Source organism: Toxorhynchites rutilus, chromosome 1 (genome assembly GCF_029784135.1).
Source record: "Toxorhynchites rutilus septentrionalis strain SRP chromosome 1, ASM2978413v1, whole genome shotgun sequence".
NCBI classification, from domain to species: domain Eukaryota; kingdom Metazoa; phylum Arthropoda; class Insecta; order Diptera; family Culicidae; genus Toxorhynchites; species Toxorhynchites rutilus.
This window is the reverse complement of record NC_073744.1, coordinates 134175761-134203466: the sequence shown is the minus strand read 5'-3', so window position 1 is coordinate 134203466 and position 27706 is coordinate 134175761. Positions and strand designations below refer to the sequence as shown.

At 36.7% G+C, this 27706-nt stretch overlaps 1 protein-coding gene across 1 annotated transcript in view; it reads right to left on the bottom strand.

Moving 5' to 3' along the window:
- The window catches only part of LOC129772814 (short-chain dehydrogenase/reductase family 16C member 6), a 73728-nt gene that overhangs the window by 37507 nt on the left and 8515 nt on the right, over nt 1-27706 (bottom strand). The window contains exon 2 of the mRNA XM_055776303.1: nt 19175-19264. Coding sequence (XP_055632278.1) covers nt 19175-19264 — 90 coding nt within the window. The remainder of the gene's footprint in view (nt 1-19174; nt 19265-27706) is intronic.

The following is a 27706-nucleotide window of genomic DNA, read 5'->3' as shown; positions in this document are numbered from 1 at the left end:
CCTTATAAATGTTTCTTCCACATGCCAAATTTGGTTCCAGTTGCTTGATTAGTTCTTAAATTATGCAGAAATGTATGTTTCATTTGTATAGCAGTAATCCGCCCCCCCCCTCTCAGAGAGAGCGTAGAAGTGTCATGCGAAGGTGACCCTAAAACCTTCGCATGCCGAATTTGGTTTCATTTGCTTGATAAATTCTCGAGTTATGCAAAAAATTGTGTTGCATTTGTATGGTAGACACAAGGTACCACAGCGAAGCGTGGCAGGATACAGCTAGTCTAGGAATAAAAATTCAATTTTGTAACGTAAATTAGAAAGTCGCTATATTTTGGGAACAGACCTCGTAGTTTACAAGTGTAGGTAAAGGAAGAATTCGACATTCCACTTTTTCCAGTATGTTCGAAAAGGGCGGTACTAAGCTGACGCCCCATAGGTCTCAGAAAAGCCGCTGCTAACTGAATTTTCAGTAGTGTCAAAAGAAAGAGGTTATAACACTGCCAATATATTTTTAGGTGTCATCTTTCCTGCTACCTGCATATAAGATTAGCGGTTCCTAACCGATTGTTCGGGATCGACAGGAAGCTTACAAATCTTGGTCCAGTTTAAACTGGATTCTTCCAGTTTGTGTTTCTCGATCCGGACAAACAGAAAAATCCCAAACTATTCCAGTTTTTTTTTAAATACTCATCAGTTTTATCCAGTTTTTTATATGTGTATTTTAGTTTTACCTATTTGGTGTAAAATAAATTCACAACGAAAAAAATACCCACCCTCTTTCTCTCCCTCCCCACCAATTTGGTTTCCTGGCATTTATCGTTCGATCGATTCAAGGTGTATATACCTTGCATCGATCTTTCTTTTCTTACATACTCAACTTTATGTTATTTTTCTCCTGCTTACACTTACGATTTCAATACGGTACGTGTGGTGCCTACCCAAGCAGCAACGTGTTATTACTTATTTATATAAATATCAGATGTTCTTGGTCCTTCAAAATATTCTGAAGTTCAGAGAATTGATCTACCATTTCATCCACAACTGGTGCAATTCTCGAATACACTTCACGGTGGAAACGAAATGAAACGTATAAGCGATGACAACGGTACGGTGTCGACACCAGGATACGAAATTAGTTTCCCACTAAAACTTATCATTATAATATCGAATTATCTTCAGATAAAATTTTTGTATGAGATTATTATACTACATGAAGAAAACAAAGTTTTCCATTCATATTAACACTAGTTTGATACGAAGAAGTAAATTTTCATTAATGATTTTTATTTGAAAAGTGTTCATTCTGCCTGAAAACTCATTATAATCTTCGACACTTCACTAACTCGTAAAATGTAGTTCAACGGCGTACCGTTTATTTCGTTTCCAGCGTGAAGTGTATTCGAGAATCAGGCCCATAGTAAAAAAACGAGCATTGGAATGGGTAATCGCTATGGACGGAAAACAATGCTCTGTATTTGGTGGGTGCTAAAAAGATCAATTTAAATCGAACTTTGAGTGGAAAACAAACAGGGCACCAAAAAGGCAACGCAACGTGATTTTGATGTGCAACACGGGCATCGTTCGTTTAGCAATCATGTGGGCTGGGCACTCGGCACATTTTCCGCCATCTTATCAGAAGGCAATCACCGCCCGGATTCGAGTGGTCTCCGACTATCCCGGGGACGCTCATGGACGCATCATGAGCGAGAATTAAACGGGATAGTCGGAAAACCCTTGAATTGATATATTTTGAGACGTGATCTTTCAGGGCTTCTGCGTGGGAATTAGGTGATACTAAAGTTGTACGTTTCCGAAGTGCATTTGGTTTGATTCCCATCGTGTGTGAAATATTCTAAGCAGAAGTTAGAAAAATCCTTTTTTTTTACGTGGGACTACGTCTAACCGGAATATATAGGGGGTAAATGAAAACCTAAACACAGAACATGCAGGAAAAAATGAAAGATTTCGAATGCTTATGACTCGAACATTTTTCAATAGATCGGAAAGATGTTTGCATCAATTAATAGGAAATATTTCTACGCGTCTATCACAATTAATAAAGTGCAATTTTTCATGAGATAAACAATTGAATAAATGTAAAATGTCATTATCTAAACGCCCTAACTGGCAAGTTTTGATCGGCCCGATTTGCGGTTTCTCCACCACAGACTTCAAAATCAATGCTGCTGTGGGAATCCGCTTTGAAAATATACATGCAAGTAGGGGTATTTTTGTCCCCGCCGTGTTGTGTTTCCCTAACACCAACTACAAAATCAATGTGCCTGGGAATCCACTTCGCAAATACATGCAAGTTGGAGGTATTCCGGGAATCCGCTTTGCGAATATATGCAAGCTGCAAGTACTTTTGTACTCGCTTGTTTTTGTACAGACCGGAATATGTTTCCCTAAAACGTACTTCTAAACTGAGAAGCCTGGGAAAATCGTCATTTCAGATACAATGATTGTTTGACAATTCTTCCGTTCACATATTTTGGTAGTCCTAGGCAACATATCAAATGTAAAAGGACGGTCATTAAATTTACTTGTAACGAAGAACATAATCTATTACAATGCATCAATTGGTCTTAATTGGCGACTGTTCAAACTTTTTAATTACAAAGTAAATATGTTGAATTCAATTGAATTCGAAAATTGTGTCATTCAATCGGTAATTTAATTGATACAATACAAATGTTTACTAAGATAATGATAGTCCCACGTCAACCTTGCGGTTATATCATAGATATAATCCACCCATTTTTTTTTCATTCATGTTTGTGTGTGTGCAAACGAGCAGTAGAACCTTTTGGGGGGACAACTCGAAATTACATTAAGACATGAGTGGTCAGCCCGAGATTACCCCGTTAGCGGAAGACTACAAGTAGCAGAAGTATCTTACCATAGGAGACATGAAGATTATCAGTAAATAGTTTGTTTGAAAAGTATAAATTAAACAGTATGGTTGGCAGACATTCTAATGCCCCATGTTAAACTGCAGGTTGACTTGAATGATAGCAAAATTGAAGCTTGTTGGCAGAAACAACGAGTTATTTTTCAATTAATGCAGCTCAATACTTTGGTTGCTATAGGGTAACAAAACAAAGCATTTTTTTAAAAATAATGTTTCTATGTTTTGCGGGTGATATTGAACAAAATAAGTACTGATGTACAACAGTCTTGCAATATTGCAATCTATTGTAATAATACATATTACTTCGTAGTAACGCATTGAACTCATGATTACGGGTCATATATTAATAATAAGCGGTATTTTTAAAGAAAACGAAGAATACAAGGAAAACGAACAAATTATTAACACCGATATGTTCCACTTTTTTTTTAAATGGGTAAAAATATATAAATCTTTTATAATAAGTACGGATCGGGACGACCGCATGAGTAAAAAAGAAAATGGAAAAATGCGGATCGGGACGACCGCACAAACAAATATGGTTCGGGACGATCGTATAAAAGAATTATAATAATAAGAGTGTGCATCTAATAATTTTACAAAAAAATCGAAATTAACGGTGTTATTTAAATTAGGTCGGATCATTCTAATTATATTGAATAAAGTCTTGTTTACGCAAAAAGAATTTAACATCATGTAAAAACTCATTTCTGTTATGTTTGAAGATGCAAGAAAATTGACGGAAGTCTCGCACTAAAAAGAGTTTCTTTCTTGTAGTCACCCGTAACAACAACAATATGAGCATAGCATACCGTATAAATACAATATTTAATTGTTTATTTTTAAAAGTGATTTTATACGAAATGGCTAATTTAATAAAACATTTACGTTGGATAGAGGATGTGTGGGAGAAAGAAAAAAAAGAAGGAAGGTATTATAATTATAAATGCACTAAAAATCGGTGATGATATCTTTTATACTTGTAGAAAATTAGTTGATTCGAGAACTGATTCGGTTTAAGATTTCCACAGCAAATATTATCGATTTTTAGAAAATATTATCGATTTAGAAATTTTTAGAATACAACCAGTCGATTTGTGAAATGACCAGACTTCCTGTGCGCGCGCTTTATTTCCGAGAGACGAGTGTCGATTTCCTCTTCCTCACAACCCTTCCATGTGCAAGCGATGAGATCGGACTTTAGCACGCGAGCTTGGGATTGGCTCTTTCTCTTTTCTTTCGTAAAATATTGAGAGGTTTTCAGACTTCCTGAGCGCGCGCGGCTAAATTTCGAGAGACGAGTATTGATTTTCTCCTCCTCCCAATCCCTTCATGTGCAAGCGATGAGACCGGGCTTTAGCACAAGAGCCTTGGTTCGGCTCCTTCTCTTCTCTTTCGTAAAATATTGAGATGTGCTCAAGAATACTTCGTTGCACCTCAACTTGAGTGATTCACATGTGTGGGTGCTCGCGAGACTTTCTCGTGTGCCTGCCTCAAAGTGACATTTGGTGCTGTCGGGGAAGTTGTGTTTCTGGTGTTTAAATTTTAATCTTCGTAATATGGCACGTAGAACAATTAGTGATGAAGAACTGTTTCACATAAATATCGCTGCTAAAGTCATCCAATCAATTCATTCATTTGTTGCACACAGCTCGCAATTATTGTGTGAGATATGAGGCTGAATAGAGCAAAGCACATTGTCTCTTCTACGTGCTGTGCGAGATCTCAGAAAGCCTAACAAAATGTCACTTTGAGGCAGGTACACGAGAAAGTCTCGCGAGCACTAATGCACGAGCATCTCTTCGTGTACACAACACATGTGCATCGTTCGCATCGAAACGCGATGAGGCATTTCCTGAACACATCACAAAATTTTACGTAAGAGAAGAGAAAGAGCCAATCCCAAGCTTGCGTGCTAAAGCCCGGTCTCATCGCTTGCACATGGAAGGGCCGGAGGAAGAGAAAATCGATACTCGTCTCTCGGAATTTCAGCGCGCACAGGAAGTTTGCTCGCTCGGCTGCCTTCTACCTCGCTCATTTGTATGCAGGCAGCTCCCAATGACTTTGTGAGATGCGAGACTGGATAACGTAAAGCACACTGTCTCTTTTGCGTGCTGTGCGAGATCTCGGAAAGTCTAGATATGACTAATAATCGATTTGGAAAGTGTTCGCGCCCCACAGTGCGAACGAGGAGCAAATATCCCTATTTCCATACTCCAATGTCCATCGGTATCCTTTTTCCCATCCGAGCCTCTTCCTTCCTTCCGAAATGTAGTGTGTGTGTGGCGCATAACACAATAGCAGCATATCCCGATGACGAACAACAGCCGAACGTATACGAACAGAATGAAAGTGCATACAGATTACTACCAATGCAATACGATCATTCCAATTCCAACATTTGTAGAAGTAGCATCGCGAATAAACCATCCGTGTTCTTGAAAGTATTCCAAAGTGTTTTGATTATTCAGTGTTTTAATTTTCCTGTGCCACATCTAATGGTCTCCTTTAAGACCAAAGTTCCGCATACCGATTATCTGAGCTATCATCATCCTTGCCTCCTTCAGCCGAAGGAACCGCCATTTTCCTCAATGGTGTGATCCACCAGAAAGCGATCAAATTAAAATCAACTCGGGGACTGATAAAACTACCATCGTTTGAGGAAACGCTGAAATTACGATGCGTACAAGGATTTTCTTCATCATAATGATCTACCATCTCCTGGAAGATTTTGAATATTTGTTTTTTTTTGTATGAGACAGTCATTTTCTGACTTCAAGAGGATTAATCAAAAAACTAATTCTTCTTTTATATTCAAAAATAATAAATATATGTATATAAAACAATTTAAATTTTTTTTTTTTTGATCCGATCATAAACAGTGGAAAGAATCTAGATACTGTATATATTCGAGTCCGCCCTGTATTGCCTGAAGGCGTCCGCTGCATATAAAAAAAATCAATTAATGTCGCATGAACATTTTTTCCCATCCCCATGCATGTAGCATGTGTCTAAAGTAAAATCATTGTGGTAACATTTTGGTTTGAGATGTCCAACGAATTGACTGAAACAATTTCGTTATTCTGCGACAACCTGTCCACAACCCTCTATTATTTTTCCATCACAACAACACACGAACTCACGCCTCAGCAGGTGTTGTTACAAAATAAACCGTAATATGATTCCAACTGGTTTTACATCTCCTTATTCTCCAGATTTGGCTCCCTCGAACTACTATTTGTTCCCCAATTTGATGCAATGGCTAACCAGAAAAAGATTTTATTCAATCGAAGAGGTGATTGCAGAAATTAATGACTATGTTGAAGAATAAAAAATGTTCTCCGCAAACAATTAAGTAGTATACATTTTTGCACGAACTTTTCGAACGACTTTTCGAATTAATCCCAAAATATTGAACACATAAAACCTAAAATCAGAAACAGTTGATTGAAAGTATGTTCATGGAAACGAGAGACAAACAATAGGACATCAGAGGCTGTCCTGGATCGTACATGGGGTCTCGAATTGTTATCACGATGTCAGCTTTTTTTGACGTAGAACTACGTCTTTCATTAAGGGTGCTAAATCAGAAAATAGGTCACATTTTGATGAAATAAAGTTAACGTTAATAACTATTTTTGCCGCGAATGGATCTTGGCGATTTATATACTAAACGAATCGGAAATACCGTAAGATTTGTTTAATATGCTATACATTAGAATCTCCTGGTTTGTAAATGGTTAAATTTCATGAAAACTTTAAGCGTTTCCATTTTCCCATACAATTGTTCTGTCCATTTGTGTGCTTTCCCGAACAGAGCTGTCAATAACGAGCAACTTATCAACGACCAACGGAGGGGAAATCGTAGGATTTAAAGTCTCCGTGAACAAAGGAAAAGTAGAAGAATGAAGGGGAATACTTGCCTAGAGTATAAACAGTGGATCTCGCTGAGGCAAACTTTCATTCGGCATCGGACTGTTGAGCAATCCAGTTCACTTTGCTTTCGCTGCGCTTCGATCTAAGATTGGACCCCACCAGTGGTAATCAAACCTGGATATCGTCGTTTGGTTGTTCTGTTCGTTTTTCGCGTTATTCGTAACGTGTGTTTTTCTTTCCGCGTCATAAATTGGACGCTTCGCGTAGTGTGTGATGAGCAAGAGGAAGAGGCAGGCTCGAGTCCTGCAAAAAACGAACGCATTGCCAGGGGCAATAAAATTTCGAGGCATCTAATGATGCACGCGATGTTGGTGCAGTGAAAAGCGCTCGCACTGAACCGAGCCTTCGCGAGTGTGACATCGTATCGAACAACAGCGAAGCAGGCGATTTCGGCGCGTCGGTTGAAAATGTAAACGCCGTTACCCAGACAGCAACCAAAATCAAGCTCCCCCCGCTGGTGGTGAAGGCGGTCGCTCTTGACGAACTCATCAGCGAATTCGCATCGATGGGTGTTACAGCAGAGAACAAGCTGTTTTATAATTATAATTCAGTCTCTTTCCAAGCAGTTAACATTGTTTGTTTTCCGTCATCATAGAGGCTTCATTGGTGCCTTTAAGAATGCATCAATGCATAAAACTGACGTTATAACGAAGCAAGCATTAAGGTTCTGCGCCAAAAAATTATTTGGGGAATACCAACCATCTTGAATGTCTTATTGGAATGTTATAAGTTATTTGGGTTCGCGTGCCAGTCGCAAAACTGCCTTCAACTAGGATTGCATTTGCGCTAATATTGATCATAATGAAGCATTGCTACTGTTTTCGAGGTTTTTATTAATAAAAAGAGTTTATTTCGCTTGTTTAGTCACCAAGAAAGTAAATGTTGGTCTGGAATTTTGTATGTGATTAGGTTTCGCTTGTCAGTAGCAAAACTTCCCTCACTAAGGGTGACAGCTGCGCTTCTTTCGAGCATGAGAAAGTAATGCAACGTTTTTCGAGGCCAGTAATATTAACAGAAGCGTTTATTTTGAGAATAGCGCAAAATGATGAGAAGTGTTTATATTCCTAGTAGTTTCGAGCCACTAATGTATGGCTCTGTATGCATGCTATGGCGAACGCTTGTTTGGCGCTTGTTTTACATTGTACGAACGATGCCTAGAGGTGCGATTCCTTTGAGGTAATACTAAATAACATATAGCATGATATTTGATACTTGCAAGTGTTGACATTGTTGTTGTTTCCATGCGGTGCCAAAGATATATTGATGTAGTTATGAGATGTGGAATAATGGTGTTGGTGCAACATGTATATAATCGACTGTAGCCGAGTCTATGTCAATTGCGAAAAAGGCCACCGGAATAGCGTTGGAGGTAAATTTTCAATGCATTGACATGAAATAAATTGCGACATACGATCAGCTAGTGTATTGTTTTGCGAGGGCAAGAATGAATCATCAATCTATTATCGTCAACTGATTCTACAATGAAAAAACCATTTCAGAGATTATTCTACTAAGCAGTTGTTTCTAAAATTTCACAGCATTATAGAATAATATCCGAAGGTATAAATAAGCGGTTTGTATAAAATAACAGCGTAGTTTCTACGTCAACAATGCGGTCATATCTTGGACACAACCTCCTATAATTTTTTCAATTTGCAGAAAACTTTTTTTATCACATTTGTTTATTTAGACTCAATAGCATTTTAGCTGTAATAGAGCGGAATTTTTTATTCGTGTACATGTCACATGTTTATCATATTTATAAATAGCACATTACACAGTTGCCATTTTTCGGCGTAAGAGTATTCCTTCTGTTTTTCCATTATCCAGTTAGACCATCGGACAGCGGAGACAGTTGATATGATTATTGTTGTATTATTAATAGGACAGCAGCCCGATGTTTCTTGCAGAGCAGATCTTCATTCGACCATGGATCGATCTCTATCGCTGATGATTGTTGCGTGGACATTTCGACTGTGATGTGGCGCAAGCGCCATTTTCCTCTGCTGTGACGTAATTTGATAGTGATGCGATGTGATTTTTTTATCTGTTCTGATAGTGTAGGATGAACGAGCTGGGACAGTAAATTTCACATAACAACTTCTTCCGTAAAAAACAGTCCATCCCCATGCAATGCTACTTTTATAATAGCGATTTTGTTTCAGAACTACAAATCATGTACTAAGAAGCTCATAAAATAATGTACTTTAAATTCATAAAACCAAACTCAAAATAACATTTATCCTAGATTGAAGTGTATTGCACTTCTCACATATAGCTCATAAATATTAGAACTGAATAGTTCAAACTCACCATTGTTGATTACAAGGATTCCCTTATATGTAGTGTCTTTTTTTTTCAGGCATTCTTGACGATGTTTACATTCCTTGAATTCGAAAAAATCGGTTCTGCCCATAATTATTACAGTCGGGTTCTCAACTACGTTAACCTGCTCGACGCATGCTACAAAGTTGGAAAAGTGTGTGAATTTTTCTCCCTGATGCTTTCTGATGCATTGCTCAACGGCATCATGTTGGAGAAAATAATTGGAAACAGATTCTCGTGTACGCCAATCGGTTGTGGAAACAGCGATTTATATTTGCTGTTTCCACAATAAACTGGCGTTGGTGGCTTAGCTTAAATAAAACTGCATTTTTTTCAAAAATCAAGCCGATGGCAATGTTTTTCTATAAACAATACACATTTTGTACAGATCAGATTTTCGTAATGTACGCGTCTGCTGATTATACATGCAATTTTATAAAAAGTCTCGTACTGAAAAGTCTTCCCTCTGGCGCTTGCGTCACTTTGCGATATTACGGCAGAACACAGAGATGGTCAATGAGGGTCCTGTGTTTTGAACACACGATCGATCGCTTACTAAGCATACGCGCAACCAATGTGGCTACGAAGACCCCCAGCCAACTTATTGTTATTCAATTAATTGTTCACCTTCTTCGAAAACGCTTTACGGATTATTTTCTCGAAAACAAAATTAGTCTAAATGTATTCGTCCAATTGTCCAGAAATTGGATTCAATTCCTGATAATTCCTGAAATTGTCTTTTCTTTCATTGAATATGTCAGTTGTAATATAGATTGTAGTCTCAATACATGAAAACATGAAAAAAAATATATGTAGAGAATTAGAACATGTGATGTCCATTTGGATCCAAGTGCTTTTCTTCTGGGTAGCCCTGCACTTATTTTTCCTCAATTTGTTTTCTGTTACTAATTCTAACGTACGTGATCTAATACTTTACGATTTACGAGCGGACGTGAACTAATTTGGCTCAAAAGACCTGCCTCGAATATTTGTAAAATATTCCAAAGAGTTCATAATTGCACTTAATAAATAACAATAGTTGGAATGTTATGGTATTATAATCATGTATAATTACATCCGAAACTAATCGAATAGCGATACGATTCAATGGTTTCATGAACACTATGATCGTAAAATCTAGCCCATGTTAAATCGATTGATAAAAAGGTAAGATTGTTTCCCTCCGGCCAGAGTGGTTACAGTAGAATATTTTACAACGTTGATCGCGTTTCTGCTTCCATGTGGAGCTGACCTCAAGGTTATGCGAAAAAATAATCGTACGTTCAAGAATTTTAAGGTCGAACAGTTTCGCTCGTATCAATAGTGGGCTCGAAAGCAAAAACCACACACACACACATCACCGGTTATGCCGAAAACAAAAATTGAACATAGGATAAAAAACAGAACCGTAAGAGTTCATATCCATTGATATGTGTTCGCAAATGTGCGTATGAGTTGGCCCGCGACTTCAGAGGTAAACAAGTTCTTTCCTATGTGAGACAGTACATGGTCGGTCGGTTCGGAACTGACCTACGACAGACAAAAACGAGAGTCACGTCTTGAAGCCTCGGAAGAGTCTTTCAGGGCTGGCCCTTGGGGATGCTATGTTTTACTGAAAGAAAATGAGTAAGTGTGTATGTTGCGACAGGTCAGTTACCGTGTCGCAAAAAGATCAATATAATTTATTTTTATCATCTTTTTTGTAATTTGTAAATTGGCCGAACTCATCAATCAAGCGCCGCTTCTTCCTAACCGCTTTGAGGAGCCACATTTTTTTTTTGTGCCAACAATAAGTTCGCGTGCCTGCCATCAATCAAAACATCATTATTCAATTTGTGTCACTCGCCAGCCGCAAATCTTTTCGTCCAATTCACTTTAGTGGCTCAAGACGATACAGGTTTATTCGTGAAATCCCATGGAGATTATGAGACTCGTCTCAGTTTGATCATACGAGAAACTTCGTATGATTTGTTTTTATGAGATTGATTTTGATACGTAAAGTTCATTCATTCGTCTTGTTCTTGTAGGAGGAGGACAAAGTCTTTCTAACGGTGTATTGTGGGCCATTTTCCTGTTGAAAATTAAATTTACAATTTGTAAAAAAAATCTAATTTAGTTTTTTTTGTACAGATTTCTTCAGAATTTCCTTAAGCATATGAAATAATACGCCAACCGACATAGTACCGAGGATTCCATCACAACCAAGAGAAAAACGACGGGTGGATAATGTCGTGGACATAACCGGAGAGACGTGGGACCTTCTCACTTCCTTCCTCCACTTTTCATTCGGTGTCCATCATCAGCAATATCCCTTCATTGCACAGAACGCTTTCGCTGAGCGGGGAGAACAATGGACACAGCCAGGATTGCAACATATACAGAACATTCTGTATTTTACAGATTTCCCGCCAAATTTCAGATACAGAATCTGTATGTAATGAATCAACCTTTTTATGATTTATTTTGTTGTTCCGATACGCCTTTAACAATTCATAAATATGGAAAATAAATTCAATATGAAAAAAAACCTTCATTTTTTTATCCGAACCTAACTAATATAATACCTTTCCTAAATTTCGGTTTTACAACAGATGGCGTAACTTGATTATTATTCCAGTGAATTAAATTCTCAGACATCGTTTAAAACCAATGGGCATGATCCGAAAGATAGGACATTGGGTACCGTATGAATTGAAGCCACGAGACGTCGAACACCGTTTTTTCACGCGCGAACAACTGCTCCAACGGCATAAAATAAAGGGTTTTTTGCATCGTATCGTTACTGGCGATGAAACGTGGGTCCATTACGACAATCCTAAACGTCGGGCAACGTATGTATACGCCGGCCATGCATCAACATCGACGGCCGCGCGGAATATTTACGGCCAGAAGGTTATGTTGTCTATTTGGTGAGACCACCTGGGTGTGGTGTACTATGAGCTGCTAAAACCGAATGAAACCATTACGGAGGACCTCTACCGACGACAATTGATGTGTTTAAGACGTGCACTGAAGGAAAAACGGCCACAATCCGAGCAAAGACACGATAAAGTTATTTTGCAGCACGACAATGCTCGGCCGCATGTCGCGAAACCGGTCAAAACATACTTGGAAACGCTGAATTACTACCTTTTCCGATCGCAACATGGCCTGGTTGACCAGCATTTTTTGATGAAGTCAAAAATTGGATCGATTCGTGGTTAGCCGACAAATCGGCCGATTATTTCCGTAAAGGGATTAGTGTGTTGCCAGAAAGATGGGAAAAAGTTGTGACTAGCGATGAGCAATACTTTGAATATTAAATTTGTAACCATTTTCGCAGAATAAAGCATTAATTTTTGGAAAAAAAACATATTTTTTCATATTTTCAGGTATGCCGCGTTTCATTACGCAAGCTGTAAACAAATGTAGAAAGCTTATGTTTAACTGCTAAACCCAGTGCATTTGAAACGAGACAAACGCTAACTATGAATATCAGAACTCACAACAATGCATCGAGTAATGTGGTATACCTGGTGGATATTTCAATATACTTTGTGGCGAACGGTACAAATGTCAAAACAACTGCAAGCAAGACACCGGCTGTGCGCCGCAAATTCCGAATTCTAATGCCAGCTACATGGAAGAGATACGAAATGGCTGGAAAAGATTGCCTGACTAATTTCGAACAACAGTATTCCACGCTATCCAATAAAACGACGGAAGCTACTATTCTAAGCTGAGCCATACTTTTGAAGACCTTCATGTAGTTTTCAGATGAAAAAGATGAGAATTTTGATTTTTCATTAAATTGTTTTTTTCTGCTTGACAACATGATATTATTACCTGTTTTTGTTTTGGTTTAATTAATTAGTTCATAATGAAGGAAACATCTAATGGAAAAAAACGCTTATTATTTGATAAAATTATATCTATTACTAGCTGACCCGGCAAACTTCGTCCCGCCCAAAATTTGTTTTTGTTATCAATACCTTCAATACCTTCACATGCCAAATTTGGCTCCATTTGCTTGATTAGTTATCGAGTCGACCTTGAATGTTTAAAGCGAACTTGATTAAAAATGTTAATTCCCACGAAAAACCACCCTATGTAAAATATCAGCTCAATCGGACTTCATTTACTAGTGTCGCACAGCCGTCAAAGTTTGAATTTTTTGAAAACCGAAAAATACCTACTTCGGGGTCATTAAGACTTCACGTGAACAGATTTTGAGAGATTTTAGACCCACGTAGATAATCATCTGATAATTTGGTAAATTTTTCATGATTTTTTTTTAAACTCTGCACATGGAATGTAGATATCCTTTTCAGAAGTTTGTGTGTAGTTTATGAACAACCCTAAACATTTAGTACCTTAGACAACACTGTTTCTGTTATTTTTACTAGACTAAACTGTTTGAAAATAGTATCGTTTCGTCTACCCCGCGGGTGGCCCTTCTTACCCCGCCAGCAAAATAAGAAGTGTTTTTTTATCATTTCAAAAATGAATGAGAAAACGCTGAAACAGTTATACAATCAACAGTTACACATTTTTTAGTAGTAGATTATTATATACTCAATGATATGTAGTACAACAAAAGTCCTAAAGAAAGAACGTTTAACTGAAAATTGGTTTTCTTAGGGGGACGGTCTTACCCCGTCTTCCTTTATCTGAATTCTGCGCTGTGTTCATTCGGCACTCTCGTGTTTATGATTTTTTTACACTTCGTGCTAATATTTCACGATTTTATCGACTATCAAACTATCAAATACACTTATTGTCGCATTTGTAGATTATCGACTAGCGTGAGTTTTCTGAGGAAGTTTTAACAGGAATAGCATTGGTTTGCGATTTTTCTGATATTGGGATGCTGGTAAGACGGGAATTTCGCGCAAACGAGTGTGGAATAACTCGCTCCAGACCATTTCGTAAATCCATAACGAAATGACTGAACAATTTTGAGCTGCTGATGGATAATCATTGCCAGGAACAGTTACAGCATACCTCTTTTGACGCACAGAAGGTAGCCGAAGACAGCGATACAAAAACTTCCCGGGTAATGTTGAAGAAATTAAAGAATAGAGAACAATTCACTACTATAGCATTGTGCACAAATTACCGTTTTGTCTCATATTCCGAATACTTAAGCTTCAATGGCCATTAAACAGTGTCTCATTACTCAAAATGGTACTCTTACGCGAAATTAATTTGATTTTTGAATACAATAGAGCTACAATAAAATTAATTTACAAATACATATTCATGGTGAAAAACTAAAAAAAAATTTAATCGCTTTTGTCTCAAATTCCGAACAGCAAAAATGCATTTTTTCTAAAAAGTCATAACTTTTAAAGTACTGAACCGATTCACATGATCGATATATCAAATTAAAGTCAAGTAGTTTTTTTTGGAAAAATATTATGCTCGCAAAAAAATTTGTTTTTACTTTTGTAATTATTGATTGTATTTGTTTCTTATAGTTTACATGGTTTCGGGACCAACGGCACTATATCGGTATCGATACCTTTAAATGGTGTTAAAATGAAGTCTACAACCCAAAAAATGTCAGGGTTTTGAATATTTAATTATTTATGACATTAAAGTTCAGTAAATTCACATTAAAAAATAAAGAGTTCGCAATTTGAATCATGCGTAGAAACTTGATTCATATTCCGAACACTATTTTTTATGAAGTTTTCGCATAAAATATCATTTTATTTCATCCATTTATTGTAGATTCTTACCTGTGCTAGACACTTGACATGAAAACAATAAACAAAATAGTTGAAAAAACTACTAAATTGACAAATAAACGATGCTTGTTTTTTACAGAATTTCCTAACGCAAACATTTTATCATTGGGTTTGAGAGTCACTTTTTTGCAAATGCTTAATATTATAAATTATAGGTTGTAGCGATTCCTGTAAATGATGTCAAAATGAAGGCTATAACCCAAAGAATTTCTGGGTTTTGATTATCAATTATTTATAACATTAAAGTTCAGTAAATTCACATTCACATCAATAATTCGTTCATTTCTCAGAAAATACCAACATTACGACTTTGCGATTCTCTCTAGCTTCGTTATTCGTCGTTCGTCATCGTTTAGCGTATCGCATGTGTTGGTACAAAGGGGACGTGTGCCACTTTTCTAACACTTTCGGTCTGACACACCGTCGCGAGTATAGGAGTAACTTTTTTTGGACAAGTACTTTTTTTTAAATTCTAGAATATTGTTGAATGAAATGTATAAATCGTATAAATGTATAAATGCATAAGATCGTTACCGGACTGTTCTTATTTGATTTCAGTCCCTTTTGTCACTGGATTGAACGGATCCATATATTAACTATCCGTCGATATATTCGTTGTTAGATTCAAACGTTCAAAAGCCAAATATAAATGTTTGTCTTTCGTATAGTTATTCGCTAAATATAATGGTCATACATATACACACTTGTGAAAGAATTTCTTTGTGGAAGAATTGTAAGCAATAAACTATAAACTAATCGGTGGCTTATGTAATTTTTAACAGTTACAGTTTCGGGGATATATTTTTTTATAGTGGACAATATCGACAAGAAAACAAGAAAAATAAAAGGAAGTTCCTAGAAATTCTTTCATATCATCTTTTTATTCCCCATCCAATAAAAGGCATGACTTCTTAGTTTACCAAGAATACAGAGACAAAGAATATTAGAAATATGCAAACTTTATATTACAGAACCTTTATCATCTGGTAATTATCCAGAATATACATTCTTCTTTTCGATAAAAAAAAAACCCGAAAACACGCGACAACTGCATGATATGTCAAAAATATGTTTGTTTCGAGCAAGCAGTTATGCTTTGTTCTGATTCTTACTCCAATGAAACCACAATCGATTGATACGTTTTTATGTTATTTTATAGCTCTTTATACTTCCATGAATTATATTCAGTTGCTTACTTTTAATTAATAACAGTGAAAAATTCGAATTTCGATATTTGTGTTGGAGTATCAAAAATTACTCTGTCTGGTGGGTAATGACTATTAAAACATAATAAAGACGAAGAGAACATGTGTTTTGGAGTTTATTTATCTAATCATACCCTCTTATTCAAATAAATGCCAATAAAACTTGGAAAAAAAAATACAATCTCGCACCGTGCGCGAGAATACGTGTTATGATTTTGCACGCGAGTACAGGAGGGTTAAAACACTTTTCAAATCAATAGAGAATTACAAAAAAAGAATACTTATCAAATATGAATTTGTTTCTTGAAAATGTCCATGCCACTGCTATTATTTCGAACATCACTTTATACCAGGGGTTTTCAAATGGTGCTTCGCGGGAAATTTGTGCTCCGCGAAGTTATAGCAAATGCTCCCACTTGAAAACCCACCTTAAAAAAATATCCTTCAATTTAATTTCACTGAGCATCCCGTTTTGTCTCATATTCCGAACAATCTCAAATTCCGACCACTTCATTTTTAAATGTAAATTTACTAAACTTTTATGTTATAAACAATTGAATAATGAAAACACAGACATTCTTTAAGGTATAGGCTTCATTTTGACATCATTTACAGGTATCGATACAGCCTATAATTTATAATATTAAACATTTGCAAAAAAAGTGACAGTCAAAACCAATGATGAAATGTTTGCGTTAGCAAATTCTGTAGAAAAAAACATCTTTCATTTTTCAGTTTTTGTAGTTGTTTCAACTATTTTGTTGACTATTTTCATGTTAAGTGCTAGATAATATATGAACCTACAATAAATGGGTGGAAAAAAATGATATTTTATGCAGAAATCTTCATTAAAATTAATATTGAAGTAGTGTTCGGAATATGAATCAAATTTCTACGCATGATTCAAATTCTGAACACTTCATTTTCAAATGTAAATTTACTGAACTTTAATGTTATAAATAATTGAATAATCAAAACCCTGAAATTCTTTGGGTTATAGCCTTCATTTTAACAGCCTATAATATATAATTTTTAGCATTTGCAAAAAAGTGACACTCAAAACCAATAATAATATGTTTACGTTAGCAAATTATGTTAAAAACAAGCATCGTTAATTTTTTAGTTTGTGTGGTTTTTACAACTATTTTGCTTACTGTTTTCATGTTAAGTGGTAGAAATGGTAAGAATCTACAATAAATGGATGAAATAAAATGGTATTTTTGCAGAATACTTCATTAAATTTAGTGTTCGGAATATAAATCAAGTTTCTACGCATGATTCAAATTGCGATTACTTCATTTTTAAATGTGAATTTACTGAACTTTAATGTCATAAATAATTAAATATTCAAAACATTGACATTCTTTGGGTTATAGACATCATTTTAACATCATTTACAGGTATCGATACCGATATAGCGCCGTTGGTCCTCAAACCATGTAAACTATAAGAAACAAATACAATCAATAATTACAAAAGCAAAAACAATTTTTTTTGCGAACATAATATTTTTCCAAAAAAGACTACTTGACTTTAATTTGATATATCGATTCTATGAATCGGTTCAGGTGTTTAAAAGTTATGACTTTTTAGAAAAAATGCATTTTTGCTGTTCGGAATTTGAGACAAAAGTGTTCGGAATATGAGTCAGTAACAAAAATGGTGTTCGGAATTTGAGACAAAAGTGATTAAACATATTTTTAGTTTTTCACCATGAATATGTATTTGTAAATCAATTTTATTGTAGTCAAATGAAAAAGAAGGCTCTATTGTATCCAATCAAATCAAATTAATTTCGCGAAAGTATACCATTTTGAGTAATGAGACACTGTTTAATGGCCATCAAAGCTTAAGTGTTCGGAATATGAGACAAAACGGTATAGTGATTTATCTTGTTACTTTGGGTCAGATGCCGTGTAACTGCGACTCGCAACCGAAATAGAGTTGTTCCCAGTTGGGCAATGTATATGCAAATAGGATTTGTTTTATTGATTGAAAAATGCAGGTGCTCCATCGAAAAATTTTGCTATAAAAAGTGCTCTGCCATAGAATAATGTGAAAACCCCTGCTTTATACAAATAGGAGCTGGGCACCTTTCTGTTAGACCCACAAAAACTTACTTTGTTGGGACAAGTTGCACTTGACATCGAGATAGAGCGATCGAAAGCTTGCCAGATAATGCTTGATTTGAAACCGGTTTCCACTAACCGCTATTGAAAGCTACTAGAAGCAGGTCGCTCGGAACGTCTAGAATGTTCTAAGTTCAATATCAGGGGTTTGTACGCTCAGTTCATTTGCGGTATGAACGAATCAAGATAAGCTACCGAATGGCAACCGATATTTACAAGCATGGACCGTCTCCAAACGGTGGTTATATTTCTTGTTTTACAAAAGCACACTTCCACTGTTTGCCGGCATAATTTTTGTTTGCATTTTCAATTCACAGTTTCTTCGGTGTCTCCTTACTTATGCTACATGACATTCAAATTCAACACCGCATTGACTCTCGTTGTGGGCACCTCGCCCTCGAATGCGTTTGCGGGGTTTTTGTTTAAGTGATGGCTCGTATTTTTGGTCTAATGATAATTTTATGGTCGTCGCGCTATGAAAAGGTCACCACCGGAGACCGCAGTTGCATGAATGTCACTCGCTCACTTGAGCTGAATTTGTATTGCGCCTATTATTAATGGACTCACGTGTTGCATTTTTTTTCTCTCTTTCAATTCGAAATCCCACTGTGCGACAAAGTGCTTTCCCGGTATCATTAGCGATATCAATCAGAAGACAACAAATTGCCTCGTATTTCCGCACGATAATTACGAACCCTGATGCTTATATTGAGTCTGAAACCCTCCGAATAACCACTGCCAGTGTCAAAGCTGCTTGTTCAGGGGCGGCGATTCGGCAGCTAAACAAATTATGAGAGGAACGACCTTATGCTGTGTCGGTGTCGTCACTGCACCTGTGTTAGCTTGGGCCACTTAAGATTTTGGTGGTCAAGGGCGGAATGCGATGCTAGGCTTCAAGGCATTCCACAGAAGTATTTTTTTTGCGTTCGTTTGTTTACTTACCGTTTGCTTCGTGTTTCAATTTGCTCGGTAGGTGGTGCTTGTTTGGTTGGCCGCGGGGGCAGTCGCACCTGGGGGTCTTCAAGGAATTGCCTGAAATATAACGCAAATTTATTGAGACGAATAGCTGTTGGTCTAGGGTTTAATATAGAATTGCTCAATTCGGACAGTCGTAAAGACAGAAAAGCAAGATCATAATTTCTGGCGCATCTTAAAATGTGTTAAGTTTGTCAATATACTTCAACCCATCCATAGGCATAGGTTTGCTGTTAAAGCTCAAATCATTTGATATGCGCAAAATGAACGGATCTATCCTGGAACCATGTTTATTTGTTTATTTGTTTATTTATTTATTTAATGAAACAAAAATGTTGAGTAAGCCAGGCCGCTGAAATTGTGATTGATGTTTATCGTGCCGATACTACAACAGAAAAATAGCTGCAATTTGATTTATTTTCAAAACAAAAAAAATATTTTTTTAATTGTTTTTTTGGTGCAATACAGTAAGTTATTATCTCTACTGCGAATTGGATCGTTTGAAGCTAGCGATTGACCAGAAACGTTCAGAATTGGCCAACAGAAGGGGTGTTGTGTTGCATCAGGACAACGCAAGGCCACACAATTCCTAGAGCTTGATTGGGATGTTTTAATGCATTCACCATATAGTTCGGACCTGGCACCAAACGATCATCACCTTTTCCTCGCATAGGAAAATTTTTGATAAGAAATTGGGATCAAAAGAAGATTGTAAAAATCTATATCTATGGTTTTTCGCTAATAAGGACCGAGACCTCTATGATAGAGACATTCTGAAGCTACCTTTAGAATCAAATTTTCAACAATTTTTCTAACAAAACGGTGTATATTTGACCCAAATCGGACAATCCAAAGCATATTAAAAATAGTTTTGAATTTCATACAAAAAATTTTTTTTTACTTATTTTATTTTCTAGTATTTAGTGAAGTATCTGTATCATTAGTATATTTCTCTACAATAAAACTATTCAACTTTATTTTTAATTTTTATTTCTTACCTGTCTTTCTACGGAATATTTTATGATGTACTGTATTCTATTAGTCAGATAATTTCATTTGATACCGATATTGATTACTTTTTCCCCAACCTAATATTTGGTAATTTGAAGCTTAATATAATGATTAAACATTATTGTTTAAGAGAAAATAATTGTAGCTCAGTGTACAATGTGACATTTTGACGTAGGACAACGTCTTATATTAAGGGTGCCAAATCAGAAAACAGTTCACGTTCTTATGAAATAAAGTTAACGTTAATATCTATTTTTGCTGCGAACGGATTTTAACGATTTGCATACCAATCGAATCGGAATTTTTCTAAGATTTGTTTGATATGCTATACATTACAATGCCATAGTCTGAATATGGTTCTAATTGATGCATTCCCATCTCCCCATACATTTATTCTGTCCATTTGTGTGCTTTCCCGAACAGATCTGTCAATAACGGGCAACTTATGCAGCCGCTAGAATACAGGTCGGACACCATTATCCGGAGACTCGATTATCCGGAGTATTTTATTTTAGATTTTCGGCAATTTTGAATAATTTGTACAATAATTCCATATTGAATAGCTAATATGGGTATCAAATGGAAGGATTTAACTAGTAGAATTCAGTTAATTATGAAAAATGCAAATCCAAAATGGCGGCCACTGCAAAATGGTGGATTTCATATTTTCTCAGAACCCCATCAATATGGGTATCAAATGAAAGGGCTTGACTAGTAGAATATAGTTATTTATGGAAAATGCAAATCGAAAATGGCCGCCAAGATGGCGCCATATATATTTTTTACAATCCTATCAATATGGGTATCAAATGAAAAGGCTTGACAAGTAGAATACAGTTATTTATGAAAAATGTAAATCCAAGATGGCGGTCACTGCAAAATGGCGGATTACATATTTTCTGAGAATCCTATCCATATGAGTATCAAATTAAAGGGCTTGACTAGTAGAATACAGTTATTTATGAAAAATGTATTATTATGTATGTATTATTTTTTCCAAAGCTCCATCAATATGGGTATCATATGAAAGTGCTCGACTGATAGAACACAGTAGATCATGAAAAACCAATATCCAAGATGACCACAGTTCCCAAATAAACATTTACTTTTTAAATGGTTTCATTCTGCTTGACCTGTTTATATGTATGTTTGAATGTAGGCGAACCAGCCCAGGAGGCTGAAAACCTCTCAAATAAAGAATAAAAAAAAATGTTTGAATGTTTATAGGACTGCCTCACATTAATAGAAAATTGACCCCGTTCCTGTTGACACTATGAACAACATTAACTGGAATAGGTCACCGACACTGAATGGTTGATTATGTTTTTTTTTGCAAGTCCCTCAATATCGGTATCAAATGAAATTATCTGACTAATAGAATACAGTACATCATAAAATATTCCGTAGAAAGACAGGTAAGAAATAAAAATTAAAAATAAAGTTGAATAGTTTTATTGTAGAGAAATATACTAATGATACAGATACTTCACTAAATACTAGAAAATAAAATAAGTAAAAAAATTTTTTTAAGTTAAACGGTTTGCAAAACTGTACTAAAAGCTAGAAAATAATTAGGCAAGTAGCGGTTAGTTATAACATCAATTCCTTTATTATTCTAGAGAGACTAAAATAAAATCGTGGGGTATATGATGAAACGACTTTGGATACTAACTTTGGATAATGGAAATCCAACGTTTATTTCTTACCTAATTTTCTGCGGAATATTTTCATGATGTACGGTATTCTATTAGTCAAATCATTTCATTTGATTCCGATATTGAGGGGATTGCGAAAAATACATTGTCGACCATTTAGTGGCGGTGACCTTTTTGAATTTATGTTGTTTATTATGTTTTGTGTTCACCATGTTCAGCCATTCTTTAGCGACGGCCAAATTGAATTTTTCAAGATCATGTAATACGCAGTTTTAAAACTACAGTAGAATTAAACGTGTCTTCCAAATTTCAGATCAAACAGTCGACAGGAACGGGTTCAATTTTCTATCAATGTGGGACAGTCCTATAAATATTCAAACATACATACAAACAGGTCAAGCTGAATGAAACTATTTAAAAAGTTATTACTGGGACTGCGGCCATCTTGGATTTGGATTTTTCATGATCTGCTATGTTCTACCAGTCGAGCACTCTTTCATTTGATACCCATATTGATGAAGTTTTGAAAAAAAAATATATATGGCGCCATTTTGTGGGGGCGGTCATTTTGGATTTGCCTTTTTGCATAAACATGTTCATGGACACCAGAGGTGATGATAATGATGATGATGATGGTCCCGCCTCCTTTCCCTACAGAGGTTTGAGCTAGACGAGTTATCTAAAAGATAATTTATTTATTTTTTTCTCAATATTGAAATCAGTTTAGCAAACATAAAAAACGAATTGATTTTATTTATTGATATAAGTTCAAAAAATTGCAATGTCAAACGACAAGCCAATGCTCAGTCATTTCCGCCACCGAGCCGATACGGTCCCGACGAGGCCCTTGCAGCCAAGTGATCCACCAGAGCACAAGTCCAACCGACAGCCTTGTTTTGGATTGAATAGGATTACCTTCATTTAGAGAAGTCGAGAAAAATTCCTTTACGAATTATTTCTAGACCGGCACTTAAAAAGTCTTTCAATTTAATATTCTTTATATCTGTGTCTCGCGCGCGACGCTCAAACTTTTGTAGACAACTTTTTTTCAACTTTTTTTAACTAATACAACTATAGAAACGACAAAATAAATATAAAAATAGTTCATCATCATCAAGTTCATGACAGACATTATAAAGATCAATCCAAATTGAAAAAAGATAATTTAAAAAATTTAAATAGTCTACCTAATATAATCCGTTCAAAAAAAAAAAACTTCGTCTGATTCATTGGAAAAATTGAAAACAAATTGCAAAAAAAATGTCTACATTAAATTATCCGTTCGTATAAAACTTCGTCAGTAAAGATCTTCGTCATAAAAATTTAAAAAAACAACTCGTTCGGCTGTTAATAAAACACAGCTTTTAAAGGGTGTGTCACATCAAATTGCATCACGGAAAAAACGCTGTAGAAATTCGCCCAGTAGACCGATCCTTTTGAAAATTTTAGACAGTAAAATAAAAACTACTAAACAACTTTTGGCATTTTCTTTTTATTCATACTTCGAGCCCAAGCCCTTATGCTCGCACCTTCCTCTTTACCCCGTCCATAAGGTTCTGTACAACGTCAAGTTGTAGTTTTTTATTTGAACAGAAATCCATTTACTCTTGAAGCCCGCCTCCGATTTGACAACTTTTGGGTTCTTCCGGAGGGCCTGCTTCATAATCACCCAATATTTCTCTATTGGGCGAAGCTCCGGCGCGTTGGGCAGGTTAATTTCCTTTGGTACGAAGGTGACCCTGTTGGCTTCGTACCACTCCAACACGTCCTTTGAATAGTGACACGAAGCGAGATCCGGCCAGAAGATGGTCGGGCCCTCGTGCTGCTTTAATAGTGGTTGTAAGCGCTTCTGTAGGCACTCCTTAAGGTAAACCTGCCCGTTTACCGTGCCGGTCATCACGAAGGGGGCGCTCCGCTTTCCGCAAGAGCAGATCGCTTGCCACATCATGTATTTTTTGGCAAACTTGGATAGTTTCTGCTTGCGAATCTCCTCCGGAACGCTGAATTTGTCCTCTGCGGAGAAGAACAACAGGCCCGGCAGCTGACGAAAGTCCGCTTTGACGTAGGTTTCGTCGTCCATTACCAGGCAATGCGGCTTCGTCAGCATTTCGGTGTACAGCTTCCGGGCTCCCGTCTTCCCCACCATGTTTTGCCTTTCGTCGCGGTTAGGAGCCTTCTGAACCTTGTATGTACGCAGGCCCTCCCGCTGCTTGGTCCGCTAGACGAATGAACTTGACAAATTCAGCTTATTGGTGACATCCCGAACCGAACTTCTCGGATCACGTCTAAACTGCTTAACTACGCGCTTGTGATCTTTTTCACTGACGGAGCATCCATTTTTGCCGTTCTTCACCTTCCGGTCGATGGTTAGGTTCTCGAAGTATCGTTTTAGTACTCTGCTGACCGTGGATTGGACGATTCCCAGCATCTTACCGATGTCCCGATGTGACAACTCCGGATTCTCGAAATGAGTGCACAGGATTAATTCACGACGCTCTTTTTCGTTCGACGACATTTTTCCAAATTTACCAAAAATTTACAGTGAAGCATGGCCAACGTGATCTATACACTCTTATCTGATTATAAGCGAAAGCTGAAGATATAATTCCTAAAAAATAAATTTCTACAGCGTTTTTTCCGTGATGCAATTTGATGTGACACACCCTTTATGTGTTAAATACAGTGCCTCTTAAATTGTCGAATCAAATGGAAGTACGCAAACGCATTTTGCGCGAACGGGAGCAAACTGTCGGTACGCGATCTCGCCAAAAAGGTAAAACTGCCGAAGAGTACCGTGTTTAGTGTGTGTAAATCGTTTGACCAGCGCTTAACTGTGGATCGGAAGGTTGGAAGCGAAACAAATCGAAAAGTATGCTCCCGACAGATGGACCGATAGGTGGTGACCATTAATGAGAAACATCCCAACCTTTCAGTTAGAAATGTGGCTCGAAAGGTTGGAAAATCAAAATCATATGTACAAAAAAAGAAGCAGAGGCATGAACTGAAGGCATACAAAGTGAAAAAGGTGCCCAATCGTGATGATAAGCAAACTTTCACTGCAAAAAGCCGTGCTAAGGTGCTCTACACCCAGTTTTTGCAAAAATGTTCATGCACCATAATGGACAATGAAACTTATGTTCTCGAAGACTTCAAATAGCTTCCGGGTCTCACTTTATATACTGCAATGCGAAGAAATGCCGTAGCCGAGTATTTCCGGACCAAGAAGCAGTCTAAATTCTCCAAAAAGTACTTGGTTTGGCAGGCCATATGCAGTTGTGGCCGAAAATCCAATTCTTTCGTGTCTACCGGCCCTATCAACAAATATGTCTACGAGAAGGAATGTCTCCAGAAGCGGTTGCTATCATTCATAAGAAGCCACGACTCTCCAGCGTTGTTTTGGCCAGGTTTGGCCTCTTGTCACTATGCAAAATCCATCCTGGAATGGTATAATGCACATGAGGTCAAATATGTGCCAAAAACAGCAAATCCACCGAACTGTCCACAACTTCGCCCAGTGGAAAAGTACTGGGTCCTGATTAAGCGAAAACTATTCGAAATTAAGAAGAAAGCGAATGACATTAATGATTTCAAGAGGAGATGGAAAAGCGCCGTCGCCAGCATATCTGAGGATACTGTACGGAACCTAATGGCAGATGTTTCCAAGAAAGTTCGTGAATTTTACAGACAACGTAATTAACATCGAAGTAAGCTTTCCTTGTTTTCGATATAAGTCTATTTTACTGAATTTTACTGAAATAAACAATCGGTTTTGTTGTATTACGTGAATTTTTGTTTTACTGGCATCATCTTGGTGACCGAAATTCAACGTGGGCAGGCTTTATGTTCAATTTCAATTGTTTATACTTCGACCATCTACTTAACGGATATAAATCTCCATTCAAATGTAAAACGACCTGATCTTAATGACTAACATAGTATCATCTGCAAAAAAATTGATCTCACAAAATCGTAAAACTCTTCGCATGTCACTGATATACATAATAAACAAAAGGGGCTCTAATACACTTCCCTGAGGTACTCCAAGATTATTCCCTAGGGGATTGGGAATTGAATCATTAAAAATAGTCCGTTAAGTTCTGTCATTTAAAAAGCTTTTAAATCATTTATTTGCAGTAGTCGTAAATCTAAAGCGCTTAATCGTGTTCGACAACAAGGGCCTAGAAATTGTTTGGAAAGCGCGTTTTAGATCCAAGAAAACAGCAATGATATTCTCTTTGCACTCTAGCTTCTCTTCCCATTTTGCTAATACCAAGTTCAATGCGGTTTCACAGGAATGACCTTCCCGATATCCCGATTGTTCTGGTATTAGCAAAGCATTGCAATTTAAATATTCCAGCAGCTGGCCTTTAACGACTACTTCTAATATTTTCTCTAGCGTGTGCAACATATTGATGAGACGAAACTCTGCGGCTTTGATCGTTCCAGCAACCTTTTGAATTGGAACTATTAAACCTTAGACACATGCCCAGTTAGCAAGGATTTATTGATAAGGTCCAGCAAGATGTGATCGATGACATGGAAGTAACCTTGACATTATCCACTCCAGCCGTTTTTTCTAAATAAAATAATAGCAAATAGTTCTAAGTTCGTTTAATGCGATTGGGTGAAAACTTTCAAACCTACAACTACTATTAACCGGCTGTTTTATTTCATCAGGTTCATCGACCAATTCAATGGACTGATTAATCAATGAAACACTATTGATACAATAATCGTTAATCTTAGATGATATAGCCTGTTTAGACTGTTCAAGTGTGCCATTAAATGTTTTGGACCGCGGTTTGCAATTACTAGGCCTTAACAAACATTCAAAATTTTCCATAACTCCTTGCTGTTGCCTTGATGCAGATCAATCTTCCTCTGAATATATTCACAACGAGTTTTCTTAATCGATTGTGAATATCTATTGCGCGCGTTCATGTACATATTCCAATGATTTCCATCATTTGTTCGACAAAATTTCTATGTACCATCTGTCTCTCTCACGTTTAAGGCGTAAAAGATGCAAATTGTACCAGCTGTTCGAGTTTTCCATAGTTACAAATTTTTGCGTAACAAGACGATTTGTACCCGTTTTTAAGGTAATCGTTAAAACCGCCGCTGATTCATCTAGATTACCGACCTCGGATGGAAAATCCAGGTCTCTCACTACGAGATTCGAAACAGCATGCTTCGCATATTTCCTCCAGGACTTTAATTTCACAACATCTTCGTTTACCACGAGATTATCTACAATATTGAGAATTAAAGTCTCATGATCGGTTAAACTCAAATTGGTATCCGTGATAAATAGCATCAAAATTGGAATAAACATGGTCAATTAGAGTTTTATGATTCTATTTCAATAACGTGTGTTTCAGACAAGAGGACTAAAAATGGACGCTTATCCTCAACAATCTGACATAACATTACGTAATTTGTTGACAGTCCCGCGATGTTCAAGTACAGTCAACTCTTCTATAACGCGGTTTCCATATAACGCGGAGATGAAATTGCGACATCCCTCCTATAACGCGGTACTCTTATAGCACGGTTTTTGTTCAACAACGTCCCATCAGAATTTTTCGTGCACCCAATGCATGATTTTAACTGGATATGTTTATATTAGGTTGGGGAAAATTGTTAAATTTATTTATTACCATTATTTAGTACTCGTTGTTTGGCTTTAGAGATCAATATTTCGCGTAATATCGATCATACAATTTCAATTTCAAGCTCGTTGTAAAGGTGGCATTTCAAACTAAAAAAAAATATAGGAGGCTGTGCCCAAGATACGACCGCATTGTTGACGTAGAGCTACTCTGTTATTTTA